Source organism: Ciona robusta, chromosome 10 (genome assembly GCF_009617815.1).
Source record: "Ciona robusta chromosome 10, ASM961781v2".
Taxonomy (NCBI): Eukaryota; Metazoa; Chordata; class Ascidiacea; order Phlebobranchia; family Cionidae; genus Ciona; species Ciona robusta.
In genome coordinates, this window is record NC_143244.1 from 3,986,043 (window position 1) to 4,006,674 (window position 20,632).

Sequence of the window (20,632 nt, forward strand, 5' to 3'; positions counted from 1 at the left end):
CTCGGCTCTGGCCAAAAACATCTGGGCTGGAGGCTTGACGCTTCTATACTGCTGTTGAAGTTTATGCTTTCTTCTTTTATAGGCTGTTTAAACTGTGAACTACACAGAAAAAATAGGAAAATATATATTCACCAACAAAGTTACATACGCCGTAACGCGAAAATAAATAGAGTGATTTATATTTTAATTTACATCCATTCCTTTAGTTAAACGCTCCGAAACGTGTGCATTGAATAGACCTACGTTGTAACTTATAATGTGCAGTAGATTACGTCAGTTTTTTACTTAATGAAAGGGAAGTGTGGGCAGAGATGCTGTACAGGTGCCCGCCTCCACGTTTCCCGTGCTCTGACTCGCTTAAGCTGGTCCGAATCCAATGAATATAGAGCACTAACGAATCCATAAAGGCTAGGTTGAAACTTACGATTACAACATGATATATATCGTTCCAACATCTAGCATCATCAGTATAGTTCTGTGACGTATTTTCATTTTATTATTATATTTATTTGTGGTTTAGTGTGTAGTTTGCTGTGACTTCTTCCGTATTGTTTCTAGTTTTTCTTTCGTTTTATGTTTGACTTTTGTTTTGGGTTTGTAACATCGTGCGTATTTTAGCTGTAAGCGTATAGTTGTTCGACGTGGTGCGAGCGCTTCTTTTTCAACTGTTTAAACCTACATCCGCCCTAGTATTGCATAAGGTCGGTAGTTGTAGTTGTGCGTGTTGTTGTACGTTGGTGTATTTGATTACCACGGTTAAAACATTAGTGCATTTGAGCATTGTGTCTAGAAACAACGAGTCCTTACTGTTCTTATTGTTTTATTATAGTAGTTTTTATATGTTACTAAACTATTAATTAAGAAATCCTACACCAGTTTGGGCAGTAGCGCGGTAGGCTGTTAGAGCAGCGTCCGGACTACACACTTTACATAACTGTTCGCAATATTAATATTAAACGTAAGTTAATCCAAATATTTTAGTCTTTACCATATTCAGTATATCTTGACATTTTCGATGGGATAAAATTGCCCTTTAAGTCCATAATATCTCATGTTAAAAAACAAAGCGTTACGGGTGTTACCATAAATTAAAACTATGACCCACACATATTTTTATTAATTAACAACATATCAATGAAGTGTATCACACTGTGGACGTTATTTGCCACTACCATATACCCAGCTGCAGGTACAGTGGTCCGATTGATTCAGCACAGTGGTTAGAAAGTGGTACATCAAGTTATCGGAAATTTCGAGGTATAAACTTCACGTCAACCAAGTTTCGTGAAACTGATACACACAACGGTATGTGTTAACAAGGAACTATAGATTGACAGCTTTAACCTTATTTTGTTTCGTATACTCAAGCGAACTGTGATTTATATAAAATTATAAATAGAGTCCAACTATAGTCTATAGTGTACCAACGAGTCAAAGAGATATGTGCTGTGCCAACATCTAGTATCATCAGTGTAACGTCTTAATTTGCTTCATAATTCGCTCTTGCTTTGTAGCAGCTTGTTTATGTCCCCTAATTTTAATTTCTCATGCGTGTGTATTTTATGTGTTATGTGACGTCATAATTACGCCACGTTTTGGCTGCTGGTAGGTTCCCACTTTAACCCTACCGGCGAGCCGGGATCATAGAAACATCAAATATTCAATTCTGCAAGTCATCATTAATTCTGACAAAATTCTCAACTCGAAATTCTTAGCGGTCTGCGACAAGATGTGGTATGATTTCTGGTTAAGAATTTTCTTGTGTAACAGGGTGTGTCGTGCTAAATGTTAATGTATTGTTATTGGGAAAAGTTAACAGTTTTCACGTGTGACAGGGTGTGTTATTCTAAATGTTGAGAATTTTCTCGTGTGGCAGGGTGTGTCGTGCTAAATGTTAATGTTTTGTTATTGGGAAAAGTTAACAGTTTTCTCGTGTGACAGGGTGTGTTATTCTAAATGTTGAGAATTTCTTCGTGTGACAGGGTGTGTCGTGCTAAATGTTAATGTTTTGTTTTTAGGAAAAGTTAACAGTTTTCACGTGTGACAGGGTGTGTTATTCTAAATGTTTAGAATTTTCTCGTGTGGCAGGGTGTGTCGTGCTAAATGTTAATGTTTTGTTTTTGGGAAAAGTTAAGAGTTTTCTCGTGTGACAGGGTGTGTTATTCTAAATGTTGAGAATTTTCTCGTGTGGCAGGGTGTGTCGTGCTAAATGTTAATGTATTGTTATTGGGAAAAGTTAAGAGTTTTCTCGTGTGACAGGGTGTGTTATTCTAAATGTTGAGAATTTCTTCGTGTGACAGGGTGTGTGGTGCTATATGTTAAGATTTTGTTATTGGGAAAAGTTAAGAGTTTTCTCGTGTGACAGGGTGTGTTATTCTAAATGTTGAGAATTTTCTCGTGTGGCAGGGTGTGTCGTGCTAAATGTTAATGTATTGTTATTGGGAAAAGTTAAGAGTTTTCTCGTGTGACAGGGTGTGTTATTCTAAATGTTGAGAATTTCTTCGTGTGACAGGGTGTGTGGTGCTATATGTTAAGATTTTGTTATTGGGAAAAGTTAAGAATTTTCTTGTGTGAAAGGTTGTGTCGTGTTAAATGTTAAGATTTCGTTCCAACTTTTTGATATAGAAATTGACTGCATTTTAGATGGAAAATAGATTTGATTTTCGATTTAGTAACGTAGCATTTTTTAGCAGTTCAAACAACCCCAGCCCAACCCCAACAAACCCTACCCCAACAAACCCTACTCCAACACCAGCAATCCCAAACCGTAAGTCTTTGGTTTCCAAATTGTGTTACTTTGTAATTGCGGACTGTTGTTAATCATTTTTTTTTTTTGTAGAACACAAAAGAACAAGAAAGTAAGTATAAGTTTTAAACAATTCTTTTTTGTTTGTATGTTAGTGGCAATAGTTTTATATATATATATATATATATAATTTAATTTTTTCAGATATATCGGCAAAAGCCGATTTGAGTTTTTGCAACGGTAAGTGATAATGATGTTTTTGTTATAACTTATAATATTTAAAGTTAAACATTTAAACTGTCTTAACTTTTATAGTAAAGGAGTTATTCCGGAAGGAAAAAAGTAAGTATAATTTATATCTACAGTGTTTAACTAAATTGCAATTGTTGTACTAAATGTAATTGTGTATTTTTCTTTCAGATGGATTTCCAAACATATAGTAAGTTATTTTTGCAGACATGGAAAGAAATTGTTAAACCTTAATTTGATGTATATTTTATAACAATTTTTTTTTTATGGTCAAGTACCTCAATTCATGTAAATACTTATATCTCGTTTTTGTACTGCAGTGGAATAAAGGACCTCCAAAACGAGCAGCAGGCGTAGGCTCTGCTCCAGGGCCTCTGCTGCCCGCCGCTCCAGGGCCTCTGCCACCCGCTGCCCCAGAGCCTCTGCTGCCAGCCGCTCCAGGGCCTCTGCTACCCGTCGCTCCAGGGCCTGTGCCACCCGCTGCCCCAGAGCCTCTGCTGCCCGCCGCTTTCTGCTTTCGCTACTGCACGTTAGCCAGATAAAACTGCCTTTTTTCTGTCTCCAACACCATTATCTGTTTTTTTGACCCATCTTTCCCACGCCTGTTCTCGATGGAAGTCACATAGAAGAACTTTGCAATCTGGTGTAAAATTTCTTCAGCATTATAACCTTATTCAGTTCAAAAAACAAACATTGATTAACATTAGTTTATTAGATATTTTCTAGGATGAAAACTAAGTCAAAGTATTAAACAACTTTTTCCAAGACATAAATTTCATACAATGGTTTATAAATATAAACTAGTATCCCAGTTCTGGGTATATAGGATATTATTTTAACTGTAAGTAAATAAGGTTTAAAAATTTTAAAATTCAGTACTACACTACTACACTAGTATACCTTGAAAAGTATCTTCCACTGCATTTATTTCAGCTTCACATTTATCTGTCATGAAAAATTTTGGATTCCAGCCAGGTGTCCAGATCTTTATCATTTCAAGGGCCTCTGTGATGTCAGATTGACGCTCATTTTGTGTCACAAAACATGCAACAACTTGATAATTGACATTGGTCTTTATGCACAAGAAGAACAATGGCAGTGCGTACTTTGATGTCTTATAAGTTGCATCCAGAAGACAAATATCTTGGCCATAACGTAGCAAAAGTCTTTTTTGCCATGCTGTCTGGTATATAAACAACAATGTTTGTTTTGAATCGAAATCGAAATCTAAAAATACGAACATTAAGTTTGAGATGTATACGTAACAACATATATATAAATATAAAATATATGTTATATATAATTTATCAGTTTACAAACATTGCCTACCATTTTTTTCTTTTTTCAGGAAAACAAACTTGGTGAGGGTTTCTGTTTCAAAATCTTGAATGGCAACAGTAGCTTCCTGGAAAGTCTTAAACTTCAAGATTTGACCAGATTTGTCGTTGTGTGAAGTTTTTTTCACCAAAGTATGATCCTTTACAGTTAAAACAGATGAAGAAGCATCTCCTGCATCTTTCCTAAATAAGAAGTGACATTGTGAAACTAAATTTCACATTAATTTTAAAGGAAACCTAAAAAATATCGGAACTTACATTTTGAGCAACTGAGTATTTGGTTGAATTCTTATCTTCAAAGTAAAATCAGTTCCTTCTTTCAGTAAAATCAATTTTAATATTACTATGTAATTTTTTCTTAACTGAAAAACGTAGAAATCTGAATTAGTTATAGAGAGTAATGCATAAACATTCTCATTCTGTCACTTTTGAAATACGGAGAAAATTCTTAACTTTTCCCAAAAACAAAATATTAACGTTTAGCACGACACACCCTGCCACACGAGAAAATTCTCAACATTTAGAATAACACACCCTGTCACACGAGAAAACTCTTAACTTTTTCCAATAACAAAACATTAACATTTAGCACGACACACCCTGCCACACGAGAAAATTCTCAACATTTAGAATAACACACCCTGTCACACGAGAAAACTGTTAACTTTTCCCAATAACAAAACATTAACATTTAGCACGACACACCCTGCCACACGAGAAAATTCTCAACATTTAGAATAACACACCCTGTCACACGTGAAAACTGTTAACTTTTCCCAATAACAATACATTAACATTTAGCACGACACACCCTGTTACACAAGAAAATTCTTAACCAGAAATCATACCACACCTTGTCGCAGACCGCTAAGAATTTCGAGTTAAGAATTTTGTCAGAATTAATGATGACTTGCAGAATTAAATATTTAATGTTTCTATGATCCCGGCTCGCCGGTAGGGTTAAAGTGGGAACCCTGCTGGTAATCATTTTTTATCTTTCTTTTCCGATCACCTCGCAGTCCAAGTGTACTGTTGTATTTATATCTGCCAACATCCATCTTGTTTGAATAGTTACCCCTGAGCGGCCCTGTGTGTGCCTGCTATCTTGTCCTAAAATTGTTCGGTAGGTGCTATGTTTTTTATATATCGTATTATTTTGTGTAATATTATGTAAACCGTACGCCCTGTGTGTGTGTACTATTTAAGTGTGTATGTATCACTTAAGTGTCTGTGTATTATTTAATCGTGTATATATTTTTAGAAAACCGTGCGTGCGTGCGTGCGTGCGTGCGTACCCGTACAAAATAAATTCGTTTACAACAAATCAACGTACGCGTTTTCGTCAATCTACAACCCTCGTGTGACCTGTCGGGGCGACCTAGGACACGCCTCTCATAGACCGTTACATGAAAGTTTTCGAACATTTTTGAACATTTCAGTTTTCGAACAGTCAAGTTTTCGACGAGTTCCAGTTTGAACATTTGCGAGCTATTCTAAGCTTCTCGGACGAGTCCGAGTTATTGAACAATTATCGCTGTTTCCCTTTTGTATTTTTTTGTTGTACGTTTTTTGGGTATTAACCCTTTGTACCTTTTTAAAGTAAAGTTATAATGTCTACGCGTTCGAACATAAGCCACCCCGCGGAATCACCAGTAATAGATACACCTTCCCCAGTCGAGACGCCTGAAAGAATGGCCACCAACCTTAAAAATCTTGCCTCAGTGAAACCCGCCGCGGGCCCGACTGACTTACAGCCCATAAAAACGAAAATTGACAATCTGTATATAATGGCCGAAAAGGCTATATTAGCCAGAGACGATACGTCCTTAAAATTTCTTAGAGATGAGCTGGAAGAGGCCCATACTAGACTTTTCAATTTCTTCAACCCGTGGATTGAATCCCTCCAAGGAGAAGCACGCAATAACGCGGAACAAGAACTACAGTTAATACTGCGGTCAAAAAAGGAATTCGAAGTCAGAATATTAGAACTCCCGTGTCCACTCCAGTCAGAAGTGAGACCAAAGTCCGTGCCCGAACGGACAGACCAGCATGTGACCGAACGGAGCATCGTTGCATCCAGTCGTTCAAGTCGTACTCGTTTTTCGACCACAAGTACATCTGCCAGTGCAAGGGAGCGAAGACAAGCCCTTGTAGAGAGAGAATTGGCATTCCTCGAAATGCAACGAAATGAAGCTCACGCCGTAATAGAGTCGAAACAGCTGCAGAACAAACAAAGCGAAAGAAAATTAGATGCAACGTATGCATTCAGAATCGCGGATGCGAAGGCCCGAATACTCAATGAACCGCTACAACCGATTGAGCTAAAAGATGAGTCCGCTTGCTCAGATCCTGCTGCTGGTACTCGACCACCAGCTCCAAGCCCTGTTTCCGTACTACGTCCTGAACCTGTGAACCACCTAGTTAAGAATACAACTCCCGAGGTGATAAGTGACCACTCCCGAGCTGATCAGCAACCTAGTCCCCGAGAGACTTACTGTGAACAGACAGCTCAGAACTATCGCAATAATAATACTCCCCTGGTGAAGTTGGCTGATGTCAAACATGCATCCTCATTCGATACGGCTGACGTTTTTCCTAGTATAGTAAGAGCCGTCGGCGAGGGTATGCATATGCCGAGACCCGAATATTTGACGTTTTCTGGTGACCCGATGGACTACTGGATGTTTATTCGCAACTTCGAAGCGAATCTCGAAAGCAAGGTAACTGACGATAAGCTAAAAATGACACTGCTGATGCAACAGTGCAAGGGAAAAGCCAAGAGTCTTATCCACCATTGTTCTGTTTTGGATCCTCATGAAGGCTACATTGAAGCGAGGAAGATTTTGCATGAGACCTGTGGAAAGCCTCATGTCGTTGCAAGAGCATTTGTGAAAGAGCTCACTGATGGTCCCAACCTGAAACCGGACGATGCTGCCGGGATCCGTAGGTACGCTCAGATTTTGCAGAAATGTCTGCTTATACTTCGTTCGATAAACAACTTAGGTGATTTGAACACCGTTGATCGTCTCGTTTCGTTAGCAAATAAACTGCCTTACGAATCACAGAAGTTGTGGCGTCGTCGTGTCGCCCGTATACAAAGTCGCTTCGGAAGTGAAGCCACCTTTTCAGATCTGGTAGAATTTGTTAATGAAGAGGCCGCTGTTGCCAACACGTTAAATGGCCAACTGTGCGTATTTAGAAAAAACGACGACAATAAAAAGATGAACCGACCGAAAGCCAGATTCGCGACATGTGCGAATAATGTCACTCAATTTGGTGCTGAAGCACCACAGGGCTATCCAGTCAAGGGGTACCCCAGCTGCTATTGCTGTTCCGGAAACCACTACTTATCGAAATGTGAGGTTTTTCGTAAGTGGACGTTAGAACGACGTCGAGACTTTCTTAGAGAGAGGTTCCGATGTTTTAATTGTTTTGGTTCTCGCCATACGTCGAGGACATGCTCCAAGAGAAGCGCCTGCAATGTTGAGGGATGCAACAGAATGCATCACGGTTTACTACATGCAGTAAACCACCAGTGGCGACTAATAGAAAAGACATATCTGAGACTAGTCGTACTTCTAGTAATGTAACTTCTGCGAACTGTAATTCTGTCAAGAAAACTTCGAGTTCCTACTTTTGTGTGATTCCTGTCAAACTTTATGCTAATGGGAAAGAACTGGCTACACACGCCTTCTTGGATCAAGGTTCTGATACAACGTTTTGTGACAAGAGAGTAATCGAACGCTTAGGTTTGTCCGGCAAGTCGAGACAAGTTACCATGAACACAGTTGGAAGAAGACCTGTGAAGCACGACGGATTCAGTGTCGACTTTACGGTCACGTCTCTCGATGGCAGTGTGGAAATCCAAATCGAAGATGCCTTATCCATAGACAGAATACCCGTATTCCCGAATCCGAAACCCTCAGCCATGGAACTTGAATTGTTGCCTCATCTTCGTGATTTGGATCTACCCGACTCGAGCGGGGGAGAAGTGTTGTTACTGATCGGTACTGACGTTCCGTACGCACATAGAGTTCTCGAGGTACGGACAGGAGAAACTAAGCACCCGTTTGCTGCTAGGACACCTCTTGGCTGGTCTCTTGTTGGTCCTTCTTTGCGATACCCAGCCATAGACAACGTACACGTGAATTTCCTGCTCTGCTCCGAACAGTTGGACGAGCGAATACAAAGATCGTGGACAGAAGATTTTACGGATGACCCGCGTGATCTTCCATTCCCCACCTCCGTTGAAGACCGGCACGTTCTTCAACTTATGCAAGAAACTGTGAAACACAGCAATGGACACTACTATTTGCCGCTACCATGGCGTTCTGGAATATCACTCCCATCAGGAAGCCGCCAGATGGCCGAGCGACGTTTGTCGTCGTTAAAGAATCGCTTGTACCGTGACGAAGCGTTAAAGGAAAAATATGTCAATCAGATCCAAGACTACATCGACAAGAATTTCGCTGAAGTGATTTCTAATCCTGAAGTTGAAAGTGGTAAACATTTGTGGTACTTACCACACCATCCAGTTTTTCATCCAAGGAAACCCGATAAAGTGCGCATCGTGTTTGATTGTGCCGCACAATATAAAGGAGTGTCGCTTAATGATGCGATATTGCAAGGCCCAGACCTAGTAAACAGTATAGTGGGCGTTCTAACAAGATTTCGAAAAGGAAAAGTAGCACTAGTTGCTGACGTGGAATCAATGTTCCACCAAGTTCGTGTCCAAGAACCAGATTACGACGCTTTTAGGTTCCTGTGGTGGCCTGGAGGCGAATTATCTAAACCTGCCGTGGAGCACCGAATGTTGGTTCATATTTTTGGAGCCACCTCTTCACCGAGCCTTGCCGCATTCTGTCTCCGCCGAACAGCGAAGAATTCGGCGACCGATTCAGCGCCAGCGTCGCTGACATTGTGAAAAATAATTTTTATGTGGATGACTGTCTGACATCTGCAGACACCGTGAAAGATGCAATAGCTTTAGCGGAGCAACTTCGTGCCCTTCTGCAGTTAGGAGGATTCCGTCTTACGAAATGGATGTCTAGTCATCAAGAAGTTCTCGACGAAATTCCGGCTGCTGAACGAGCAAAAACTATTACAGACGTACACCTACAAGGTTCCGTTAAGGAAAGGGTACTTGGTGTTCATTGGAGCGTGAACAAAGACGAATTTGGATTTGACGTATCGAACTCCATGGAAGGAAAGAAGTTCACTCGTCGTAACATTTTATCCGCTGTAAATACTTTGTATGATCCGTTAGGCTTTGCAGCGCCTGTAACCTTGGTTGCCAGAATTCTGCAACAAGAAACTGTAAGAAAGAAGCTTGATTGGGATGATGAACTCCCGGAAGCCGATATTAACGAGTGGAATAACTGGCTCAATCAATTACCTGATCTACACAAACTCACTTTGCCCCGTTGCTTTATACCTCCCCAGCTTGGAGAAGTAAATACGTACCAGATGCACCATTTCGCTGATGCATCAACCAATGAATACGGAACTGTATCGTATCTCCGTACCATCGATGACGTAGGAACCACACATTGTGCCTTTCTGTGTGGCAAATCAAAGGTCACTCCCCCTAGGACAGAAAGTATTCCGAGATTGGAACTTGCAGCGGCAGTTCTCGCTGTGAAGGCCGACAAATGGCTACGAAGTCAGTTGAATTTCCCTAACTGTGAATCTATATTTTGGACGGACTCGTGTGCTGTTCGACAGAGCATATGCAACGTGGGAAAACGCTTCCACACCTTTGTTGCCAACAGGCTGGCGAAGATACACCGACAGACAGTGCCTTCGCAGTGGAAGCATGTGAATTCTAAACTTAATCCCGCCGATATTGCTTCTCGTGGTATGTCCGTGCAAAACCTGATTAAATCGCGGTGGCTAAAAGGACCGACGTTCTTGTGGCAGACCGAAGAGTTCTGGCCAAAGCCACCGGAAGCCAAACGCGTTATACCAAATGAATTTCAGCCTATTGATAGAAAACCGATAGCAGTTAACCTGTGCACCCATTGGAGTCGACTGACCGACTCATCGATCGATATTCGAGTTTGGAAAAGCTTAAAGTGTCAGTAGCTTGGCTGATGCGCTATAAGTCATATTTGCGCCAGAAGGGTTCGGTAACAACTGGTAAACTCAATACTGCTGAACTGAATACTGCTGAGAACGAAGTCATTAAATACGTACAAAGACAAGCATTTGCTTCTGTAATTGAATTTATATCGTCTGAAACTGCCGACGTTCAATCTGATCGCTGTTCCCGTCGTAAGTTAAAGAGACAGTCAAGATGGATGTCAAAACTCAACCCGATGCTGGTAGGCGGAATTCTTCGCATCGGGGGGAGATTGGAGAACGCTATGATCGCATTTGATCTCAAACACCCTGTTATTTTACCATATGATCATAAACTTACTGAGTTGATCGTCAACCGACATCATAGAATGGTTGGGCATTCTGGACCTGCCCATACATGGACATCGTTACGCCAAAGATTCTGGATCGCAAGGGGCGGCGCCGCCGTTCGAAGAATATTACGCAATTGTATGCTTTGCCGTAAGAGAAACGCGCCGCGCGGACAACAGCAAATGGCCGACTTACCTGCTGTCCGATTGACGGCAAATGAACCAGCGTTCACTTATACTGGAGTTGATTGTTTTGGTCCGTGGTTGTGCAAACGCGGACGATCTGAAGTGAAACGATACGGATGTATTTTTACATGTTTATCAATGAGAGCCGTCCATATTGAAATCGTGCATGATTTATCTACAGATGCCTTTATCAATGCACTAAGGCGATTTATCGGACGGCGAGGCAAACCCAAGGAAATTTACAGCGACAACGGAACGAATTTCGTTGGAGCCGAGCGAATTTTACGTGAATCACTACAGAATATGCGAGGAGTGGAGTCTTATTGTCGTCAACAAGCAATTGATTGGAAGTTTAATTGTCCTGCTGCTTCGCATAAGGGAGGATCATGGGAACGACTGATTAGGTCCATTCGGAGGATCCTAAATACAATGATGACTAAGTATCAAACGCTTACCGACGACATGCTGCACACTTTGATGGTAGAAGTAGAAAGTATCCTGAATTCCAGGCCACTTTATCCGATAACAATTGACCCCACTGACAACGAACCACTGACACCAAATCATCTGCTGTTGTGTCATCCGTCACCGAACATGCCACCCGGATTATTCGACGCCAAAGATTGTTATAGTCGTCGACGCTGGCGACAGATCCAATTTCTTACAGATGAGTTTTGGAGAAGATGGTCACGAGAATACTTACCCACTATCGCATTAAGACAAAAATGGCCGGATCGGCAACCAAATCTACATGTTGGAGATATTGTGTTGATTCCCGATGATTCTGTTCCCCGTCGAAAGTGGGATATGGCCAGAGTCATACGTGTTTACCCCGACAAGCATGGCGTTGTTCGCCAGGTTGAGTTAAAAACAAAACTGAATACCATCAAACGGCCAATCCATAAGTTATGCCTAATCTGCCGAGATAATACAAAAGTCGAGCAATAAATTATCGTGCATTTCGTTTCGTGTTATCGATATAGCCCGTTTTGTCCTTTTTATGCCAGATTGTTATTAATATATTTGTCCTCTGGCGTTATACTTCTTTATGCTTCATTGATTGTTTATATTTCAGTATATGTTGTGTTGTTTTTTAACGCTCTGAATTTATTAATGGAAGTTTCTGTTTATATTTTTACGCATTGTTTACAATCCGTCAGTGACGTCATACTGGTGAAAATTTGTTTGTTTACATCGTACGTAGTAGTTTTACCTCTATTTGTTTATACTGTTCGTTATTATTCCGCAATTTATTCGTTCCTTCTGGTTTTGATTTTAAATGTACTTCGTTTCGTACTACCCTTGTACATTTGGGGGGAGGATGTAACGTCTTAATTTGCTTCATAATTCGCTCTTGCTTTGTAGCAGCTTGTTTATGTCCCCTAATTTTAATTTCTCATGCGTGTGTATTTTATGTGTTATGTGACGTCACAATTACGCCACGTTTTGGCTGCTGGTAATCATTTTTTATCTTTCTTTTCCGATCACCTCGCAGTCCAAGTGTACTGTTGTATTTATATCTGCCAACATCCATCTTGTTTGAATAGTTACCCCTGAGCGGCCCTGTGTGTGCCTGCTATCTTGTCCTAAAATTGTTCGGTAGGTGCTATGTTTTTTATATATCGTATTATTTTGTGTAATATTATGTAAACCGTACGCCCTGTGTGTGTGTACTATTTAAGTGTGTATGTATCACTTAAGTGTCTGTGTATTATTTAATCGTGTATATATTTTTAGAAAACCGTGCGTGCGTGCGTGCGTGCGTACCCGTACAAAATAAATTCGTTTACAACAAATCAACGTACGCGTTTTCGTCAATCTACAACCCTCGTGTGACCTGTCGGGGCGACCTAGGACACGCCTCTCATAGACCGTTACAATCAGTATGTTATTAAAATACGCTAATCGCTAAGTTGTTTTAATTAAGTATACGATAATTTTACGCAGATTCGATAACTATTGGTTATTATGAAGTGCATTTGGTTTCTGTTGTTTGTAGAAGTTATGAGCGTTGTTGATTTACGTAAGTTGTTTACGTTAAAGGTACAAACAAATATTGATTCAACAGAATTATGAACAGGTCGACCACTGATCGGCAGGGGAAGTATTGAACTATATTTCACTTCAAAGAATGCTAAAACAAAGGCAGAGATACCCTACAGAATGTGCTTGCCCAAAGTTCCTGATTACGTTTACGCAACAGCAAAACCGAGCAACCCATCTTTGCCCAACAAGTTCAACGTGACCATTCTTGAAATTAAGAGAGGAAGCTTTGTAGCTGAATTAGAGCGAGTTGATCAAGCTACAGGGTGGGATACGATGCTGATAACTGTGGATTAGTCCTCGTATATAGGTACGAATGTAAAACTATTGCATTGTCGCGAAATATATCCATCTCATTTACCTTAATATTATTATAAATATATTTAATAAAATACACATTTCCTGTTATTTTACAGGTAACGGAACGGGTTATCAGAATCTGATTCTTTGGTTCCCTGATGCTGCCGATAGAAGGGGTATAGATTTCAACACGTCCTCAAAATATTGTAATGACAACGGCGGTCGATTGGTAGATATTGTGGATAAAGCGATGTACGACGTGGTTTATAACTACTCTCGACAAACCATCGTATTCGGATCAAATACTTGGGTTAGAATTTGGCTTGGTTCAAGTTACAACACAAGGGTAAGGCTGGAATACGCACATATATATATAACGTATTTATTTATCAACCGTTACACATTATATTTTTTATGTAACTTCGCACTTTTCGTGATTGTTGGGTTTGCAGCACTCAAACTCACAAGCTTACGAGCCACCGAAGTTCTGAATTGTTTATCCGGCGCCGTACAGCACAGTTTGTTAGCGCGCCTGCCTCGAACCCAAAGTAGTGGGTTCAAGGCCCGTCGTTGCTACCATTGTGGGCGTATGAGTCTTTGGGCAAAACACTTATCGTCATTTGCTCCAACCCAGTGGCCACTAATTTGTTATCCAAATTATCAACCACACATAAAAAAATCCACAAACAAAATTTCACCACGAAGTAACATATACATGGTAACTTGTAAGCTGGCGCGAAGTGTATGAACATCCGTGTTATAACGACTGTCGTTTCCCGGCCACAGGTTAAAGTAAGTAACATTACAATAATGCACGACACTGCACAACAGTCAGCAATGGGAGACACGGTAAATTACTGCTGTATGGTAATGAAATGATTAATTAGTGACATATATAAATAGGACGGGGACGCCATAAACAATATTAACGATAAATGTAGGTATACCTGCCAATCTCACATTGAGGTCCTACGACGTTACTACCGCAATCGATGTGCTGATAACCTGCGCGTTAATTTTAACGTCATAAAAGTCATTAAATTTGCGCGGCACATATATACCTATGTCTTTATGTGTTAACTCGCAACATAAACTTGGCGCTGCCTTCCCAACAAATGCGTGTAAATAAATTTCACTTGCCAATTATACAGGCGCTGCTTTATATTTACGATGGTTTCCACAGTCAAGCGTTTTGTTACGAAATAGTAGGGATTCATACGTGGCTTAGTTGCGTCATAATAGTGATTGATACTTTCATTATTTAGCTTGAAAACAGCTTGAATGCTTTTCCACTTCAGGTGAAGGATTGTCACTTTCGCAATGGGTACTGTGTGTTCGAGTACTGTCATTTGCGACGTGCCGCCAAACTTTGAAATCTTTAAAGTGTGCCGTGAGTAGACAAAGTTTGCGGAGCACTGCTCTAAACTGAAGACCGGCGCGCTAACCGCTGTACCACGGCGCCAATCAATAAGAGAGATTGGTAACGATAATAAACAATTCTGGAACACATAATGGAGCGGTTTACAAAAGCATTTGAAAAAAATTACTCCTAATTTAATGTAAAACTTTACTCTCTGGAAGTTAGTTTCCTAGATTGAGAAGTTCTGATATTTATTCACAGACTGGTGCAGTGACGCAGAGCAACGGGAAACCTGGTTATCATGGAGATTGGCTGCATGAACCGAACAAACAACCTCGGCACTTCCAGACCGGAATGGTGCTTTACATCCAACCACCAAATTCATCCGACCCCGCCCATGGAATGTCTATTTATTCCCCGACAGGATCAGCTACCGTGACACAATTGTGTTCGACCAACCTAATGTAACTTAATTAGTATAAGCACTTAGATGGTGAAGTAATATGATTTGAATAGGTAAATGAGGTATATACAGAAGTAGAATTAGTAGCGTGAGCGTTCATCGCATTTTCTCTTTGTTTAAATTCGCATGCTCCCGCGATTTGTAATAATTCCCACTAACGCATGTTTATATACTTTACATTCCTTCAGTGATCTGCGTCGCGTTGTAAAGTAAATAATAACATCTACGCCAACAACAATTAAATAAAAATTACACAAAAAAATATTTACACAAGGCAAGAAAAACACATTTGTAACCTTTTTTTCTTATGTGCTCGTTTATTTACAATCGATGTAGACTCTCCAACCAAACGAACGAATTTTATGCTTTTCATCATACTGGTATGGACTTTACTTTGCCGTCTACTGCGCAGCATCGTTAATTGTTTATTGTGAAAATATTGACTACAACTTGCTTATTGCGGTTGTATATTCTAAATCGTTTAATATTGTAAGACCTGTTTTACATAATACTTCCCAGCACTGAATTAAATCGTCTTGTAGACACAGCCCACGTGACCATAGTCGCATATTTCCCCAAATATATATTTGTTTGGCCGAAATTTTTAAATATTTAAATCCTACGTCGGCCTCTAAAGCAGACTTTTAGTCACAACAGCCCAAACAAGGTTATTTTGCCCGAAAGTTTTCGTGATTTTATACATTTTTCGTGATTTTATTAATCTATGTTGTACAGTTCGCAATATTAATATTAAACAGAAATAAGTCCAAACATTTCGGTATTTTACCGTCGTGATGTCTATTATAAAAGGTAGGTTAATATTACTTAGCCAACTACACAATTTCAGTAACTACAACCCAAGCCGGACATTCCTGTTTTGTCTTACGTTTCGGGATATAAGTGCGATGGGGGAAGATAGGACACCTTTACCACAAAAAATACAAAATGTACGAGAAAATAGAATAAAAAGGTGTCCCATCTTCCCCCATTCTACTATATAAGTGTTACGTAGTATAATAAGGTACATCAAGTTATCGGAAATTTCGAGGTATAAACTTCACGCAAGCCAAGTTTCCTTTAACGGACACACACAACGGTACGTGTTAACACGAAACTATATATAGGTTGAAAACAGTTAAACGTCATTTTGTTTTGTTACTTAATCGAACTGGTATATTCATATAAATTGAGTCTAACTAATAGTTGAAAAAACAGATATTTTTCGATTACTATTATAGTTACTATGAAGTGCGTTTGGTTTTTGTTGTTTGTAGAAGTTATGAGCGTAGTTGATTCAGGTAAGTTGTTTACGTTAAAGTTAGAAAAAGAATATTTCTTAAAGAAATTTAACAACAGATCGACCACTGATCGGCAGGGGAAGTATCGAACTATATTTGAATTCAAAGAACGCTAAAACAAAGGCAGAGATACCCTACAGAATGTGCTTGCCCAAAGTTCCTGATTACGTTTACGCAACAGCAAAACCGAGCAACCCATCTTTGCCCGACAAGTTCAACGTGACCATTCTTGAAATTAAGAGAGGGACATTTGCAGTTGAGTTCAAACTGGTTGAACAAACTACAGAGTGGGATACGATGCGAATAACTGTGAATTGGACCTCGTATATAGGTACCAATGTAAAACTATTGCATGGTCACGAATGCTAACATTCTCATTTACCTAAATATTAATTTATTAATTTGGTAAGGTGGGAGGAGATGGGGCACCTTTAGCACATAATATCCAACTATTATGATCGTGATTTAAATCATTAACAACTGTCTACAAGAGTAGTCATTATACGTTTTATAATTCTTTAAATGTTCTTAGCATGCTGAAAAGGTGTCTCATCCCCCCCACCCTACTATATTATATAAAATGTATGTCGTTTTTCTTACAGGTAATGGAATGGTTTATCAGAATCTGATTCTTTGGTTCCCTGATGCTGCAGATCTTACGATTCTAGACCGCACCACGTCATCGGAAAACTGCATTAACAACGGCGGTCGATTGGTGGATATTGTGGATAAAGCGATGTTCGACGTGGTTTATAACTACTGTCAACGAACCGTCGTATTCGGATCACGAACTTCGGCTTTTGTTTGGCTCGGTTCAAGTTACAACCAAACGGTAGGGCTGGAATACACACATATATATATGGTAAAGTGTGGGAAGATGGGACACCTTTTTATTCTATTTTCTCGTTCCTTTTGGTAGTAAACAAAAAACGTATAAAAAATTATAAAAACCGTATCTTCACGACTCGCCTATAGACCGTTGTTAATTGATTTAAACACGATAAGAATGTTTGGATATTATGTGCTAAAGTTGTCCCATCTTCCCCCACTCGACAATAACGAATTTGTTATACACTGGCTATACGGTAAGGCACTTGGCTTGGCGCTGCGTTCTTTACAGATGCGTGTAAAACAAATAGACTTTACCTTTTAAACGGAAATAAACAACCGAAATATGTGCCAAAAGTAGCGCCGCTCTATATATTTACGACGTTTTTCTTAACCAAGCAAATTGTTTTTATTACGGAATAGCAGGGATTCACAACTGGATTTATTTGCGCAATAAAAGCATTTTTAACCCGTAGGAGCCCGAAGCAGTTATATACCCAAATGTTGGGAGGTCTGCTATTCAATTAGCGATTTTTAATTGTTTTTTTATGGTTGGTATACTCATATTTTAGCGAAACGCATCTTAACTTAAAACATTTTACAAAAAACATTTTAAAAGATTTACTCTCAATTTAATGTAAACTATATGACCCCCTGAAAGTTAGTTTCCGAAGTTGAAAGCCTGTGTTATTTATCCACAGACTAATACAGTGACGCAGAGCAACGGGAAACCTGGTTATCATGGAGATTGGTATCTTGATAATCCAAAAACGGGAAGCAAACATAAGATGAGAACCGGAATGTTGCTTCATATCTCACAAACAAGCCCAAGCTACCACGGATTGTTTAATTATAACCCGACAATTCCTATTTTCACCACTGCACAATTATGTTCGACTAACCTAATCTAACTTAGTTAGTACAAGTTGGATGAGGAGTGAATTCATTTTAAATGGGTAAAACGTATATACAGGGTCGAATTAGTAGCGTGCATTTTCTCTTTGTTCAATTTAACGCATTTCCGTCAGTTTTAGTCACCCACGCAACACATGTTTATATCATTGTGGCCGTAGCTTATACTCTACATCGCTTAATAATGCGCTACTTGTTTAAAATCATATTTCTCAGCACTGAATTAAGTCGTCTTGTAGACACAGCCCACGTGACCATACATAGTCGAATATTTCCCCAAATATGTATCATCTTTCGTGATTTTATTAATCGATGGTGTATTGTTCGCATTCGCAATATTAAGATTAAACAGAAATAAACTCAAACATTTTTGGGGTTTACCAAAGTCATGATGTCTATTATAAAAGGCGGGTCAATATTACCATCTACACAGTTTCAGTAACTACAAGACACAAGCCGGACGTTCTTGCTTTGTCTTACGTTTCAGTATAAGTGTAACGGTCTATGAGAGGCGTGTCCTAGGTCGTAACCGGCTATTTCCCGCCCGGCTAATTCCCCCCGGCTAATTCCCCCAACGACTATTTCCCCCCGGCTAATTCCCCCCAACGACTATTTCCCCTCCGTGACTATTCCCCTCCGGCTATTTCCCCCCGTGACTATTCCCCACCGGCTCTTTCCCCCCCGTGACTATTCCCCACCGGCTATTTCCCCCCGATGACTATTTCCCTCCGGCTATTTCCCCCCAAGACTATATCCCCCGGGCTAGTTACCCCCGTGACCGTTCCCCATCGGCTATTTCCCCCCGATGACTATTCCCCCGGCTATTTCCCCCTTGGCTAGTTCCCCCGTAACCATTCCCCCCTGTGACTATTCCCCCCGGCTATTCCACCCCAGCTATTTTCCCCGGCTATTTCCCTTCCGACTGTTCCTCCACCGGCTGTTTCCCCCCTGTGACCATCGTGTTAGGGGTTAGGGGTTTGGAGTTAGCCGGGGAATTGTCACGGGGGGGAATTAGCCGGGGGGGAATTAGCCGGGGGGGAATTAGCCGGGGGGGATAGTCACGGGGGGAGATGGCCGGGGGGAATAGTCAAAGGGGGGAATTAGCCGGGGGGGATAGTCACGGGGGAATAGTCTTGGGGGGGAATGGTCACGGGGGGAAATAGTCAGGGGGGAATAGTTACTGTGGGGAAATAGCCGGGGGGAAAATCGCCGGTGGGAAAACGCCTGGGGGGATATAGCCTAGAACCGTCCTAGGTCGTCCCGACAGGTCACACGAGGGTTGTAGATTGACGAAAACGCGTACGTTGGTTTGTTGTAAACGAATTTATTTTGTACGGGTACGCACGGTACGTATGTACGCACGGTTTTCTAAAAATATATACACGATTAAATAATACACAGGCACTTTAGTGATACACACACACTTAAATAGTACACACACACAGGGCGTACGGTTTACATACTATCACACAGAATAATACGATATATAAAAAACATAGCACCTACCGAACAATTTTAGGACAAGATAGCAGGCACACACAGGGCCGCTCAGGGGTAACTATTCAAACAAGATGGATGTTGGCAGATATAAATACAACAGTACACTTGGACTGCGAGGTGATCGGAAAAGAAAGATATAAAAAATGATTACCAGCAGCCAAACGCAAAGTTAGTATAGACCAAGTTAGGAAACGGATTGTAAAACAACGAGTCTTTTAGATATCCATTGTCGCGCGTCTATGACGTCATAGACGCCACCATTACGGAGCCCACGGCATAGCATTTTATCATTGCTGGGTGCTGTTTTTCGTTTAAATATTGCGATTTTTAAAAACCAAGCACTTCTGCGCGTAAAAATGGCTTTCTACTAATGTTATATCTTATCACAATAATAAACCTCACAAAAATAATCAACTTTTATTGAACACTCAATCAATTAAAGAGTAAAAAAGCAGAAAATATCAAGTTTACTAACCAAAAACAAAAAAGAACATGTTTAAAATATAAAAATACAAACAAAAACGCATAACATTACCATAAACTGGTGTATCTAGCTGCAGTTTTGCATGTAAATTGCCGTGATTTTACTTTTGGGCTCACAAACTTAACACGTATACCCGGCAACGAAACTTAAGGTATCTGTGTAAAATTTGCCTAATATCGAAGTGACATTGAGGAAAACAATACTGAGTTACTATTTTTGGTCCTCTGCTTGAATTAGTGAGCTACCTTTTCTGCGTTACGGGTCTTTATGAAATCGGAAAACGCGAACACCTTATCTGCTAGTACTTAAGCAGTTTGGAGCTGCATTACCACTCATGTTGGGTTATAAATGTAGTAAAGAATGGCTCTGTAGATTCGTAGGTATGATCATATACTATTATGTAAACTAAGCTGATTGCTGCTAGTTTTAATCGCCAAGGAAATTACCCTGTTAAACCACACTGTACGCCGAAAACCAGTCAAAATATTAATTTACTTCACATTAATTCCTAGGTTT

General features: G+C 40.2%; 6 protein-coding genes and 1 long non-coding RNA gene across 10 annotated transcripts; 6 read left to right on the plus strand and 1 right to left on the minus strand.

Moving 5' to 3' along the window:
- The first annotated feature begins 613 nt into the window (after positions 1-613).
- On the plus strand, positions 614-13,527 carry LOC149729663 (uncharacterized). Its single transcript, XM_089887451.1, has 5 exons — positions 614-958; positions 1,184-1,305; positions 12,876-12,951; positions 13,009-13,281; positions 13,388-13,527. Exons 3-4 carry the CDS (start codon positions 12,897-12,899, stop codon positions 13,266-13,268), a joined length of 315 nt encoding a protein of 104 aa, XP_089743577.1. The 5' UTR covers positions 614-958; positions 1,184-1,305; positions 12,876-12,896; the 3' UTR covers positions 13,269-13,281; positions 13,388-13,527.
- LOC149729664 (uncharacterized) lies at positions 1,718-4,672 on the plus strand. Of its 4 annotated transcripts, none has more exons than XR_016385937.1 (8): positions 1,720-2,767; positions 2,840-2,858; positions 2,951-2,986; positions 3,062-3,088; positions 3,167-3,185; positions 3,316-3,524; positions 3,967-4,093; positions 4,344-4,672. XR_016385937.1 is itself a non-coding variant. In XM_089887447.1 (8 exons), exons 1-8 carry the CDS (start codon positions 2,644-2,646, stop codon positions 4,381-4,383), a joined length of 639 nt encoding a protein of 212 aa, XP_089743573.1. In that variant the 5' UTR covers positions 1,723-2,643; the 3' UTR covers positions 4,384-4,672. The 4 variants fall into 4 exon arrangements, 3 of the variants coding, with proteins under 3 accessions (XP_089743574.1, XP_089743575.1, XP_089743573.1); XM_089887447.1 differs by having other exon boundaries at positions 1,723-2,767; positions 3,929-4,093; XM_089887448.1 differs by lacking the exon at positions 4,344-4,672 and having other exon boundaries at positions 1,718-2,767; positions 3,967-4,094.
- On the minus strand, positions 3,968-4,706 carry LOC149729665 (uncharacterized). The gene is made up of 3 exons (XR_016385938.1): positions 4,591-4,706; positions 4,325-4,515; positions 3,968-4,178 (listed from the first exon to the last, which is right to left on the minus strand). It is a non-coding gene; the product is annotated as an uncharacterized LOC149729665 (long non-coding RNA).
- LOC149729666 (uncharacterized) lies at positions 9,376-10,416 on the plus strand. The gene has a single exon (XM_089886917.1). The coding sequence runs from the start codon at positions 9,376-9,378 to the stop codon at positions 10,414-10,416; it is 1,041 nt and encodes a 346-aa protein (XP_089743043.1).
- Positions 10,425-11,876, plus strand: LOC149729667 (uncharacterized). The gene has a single exon (XM_089886918.1). The coding sequence runs from the start codon at positions 10,425-10,427 to the stop codon at positions 11,874-11,876; it is 1,452 nt and encodes a 483-aa protein (XP_089743044.1).
- LOC149729668 (uncharacterized) lies at positions 13,387-15,888 on the plus strand (the record flags this gene model as incomplete). Its single annotated transcript, XM_089886919.1, has 2 exons — positions 13,387-13,617; positions 14,893-15,888. Coding segments are annotated over 2 exons (438 nt in total), but the record flags the coding sequence as incomplete, so codon positions are not given.
- Positions 15,889-16,263: 375 nt separating this feature from the next.
- LOC149729669 (uncharacterized) lies at positions 16,264-18,565 on the plus strand. Its single transcript, XM_089887452.1, has 4 exons — positions 16,264-16,392; positions 16,451-16,723; positions 16,995-17,224; positions 17,922-18,565. The coding sequence occupies exons 1-4, from the start codon at positions 16,338-16,340 to the stop codon at positions 18,129-18,131; spliced, it is 768 nt and encodes a 255-aa protein (XP_089743578.1). The 5' UTR covers positions 16,264-16,337; the 3' UTR covers positions 18,132-18,565.
- Positions 18,566-20,632: the final 2,067 nt, after the last annotated feature.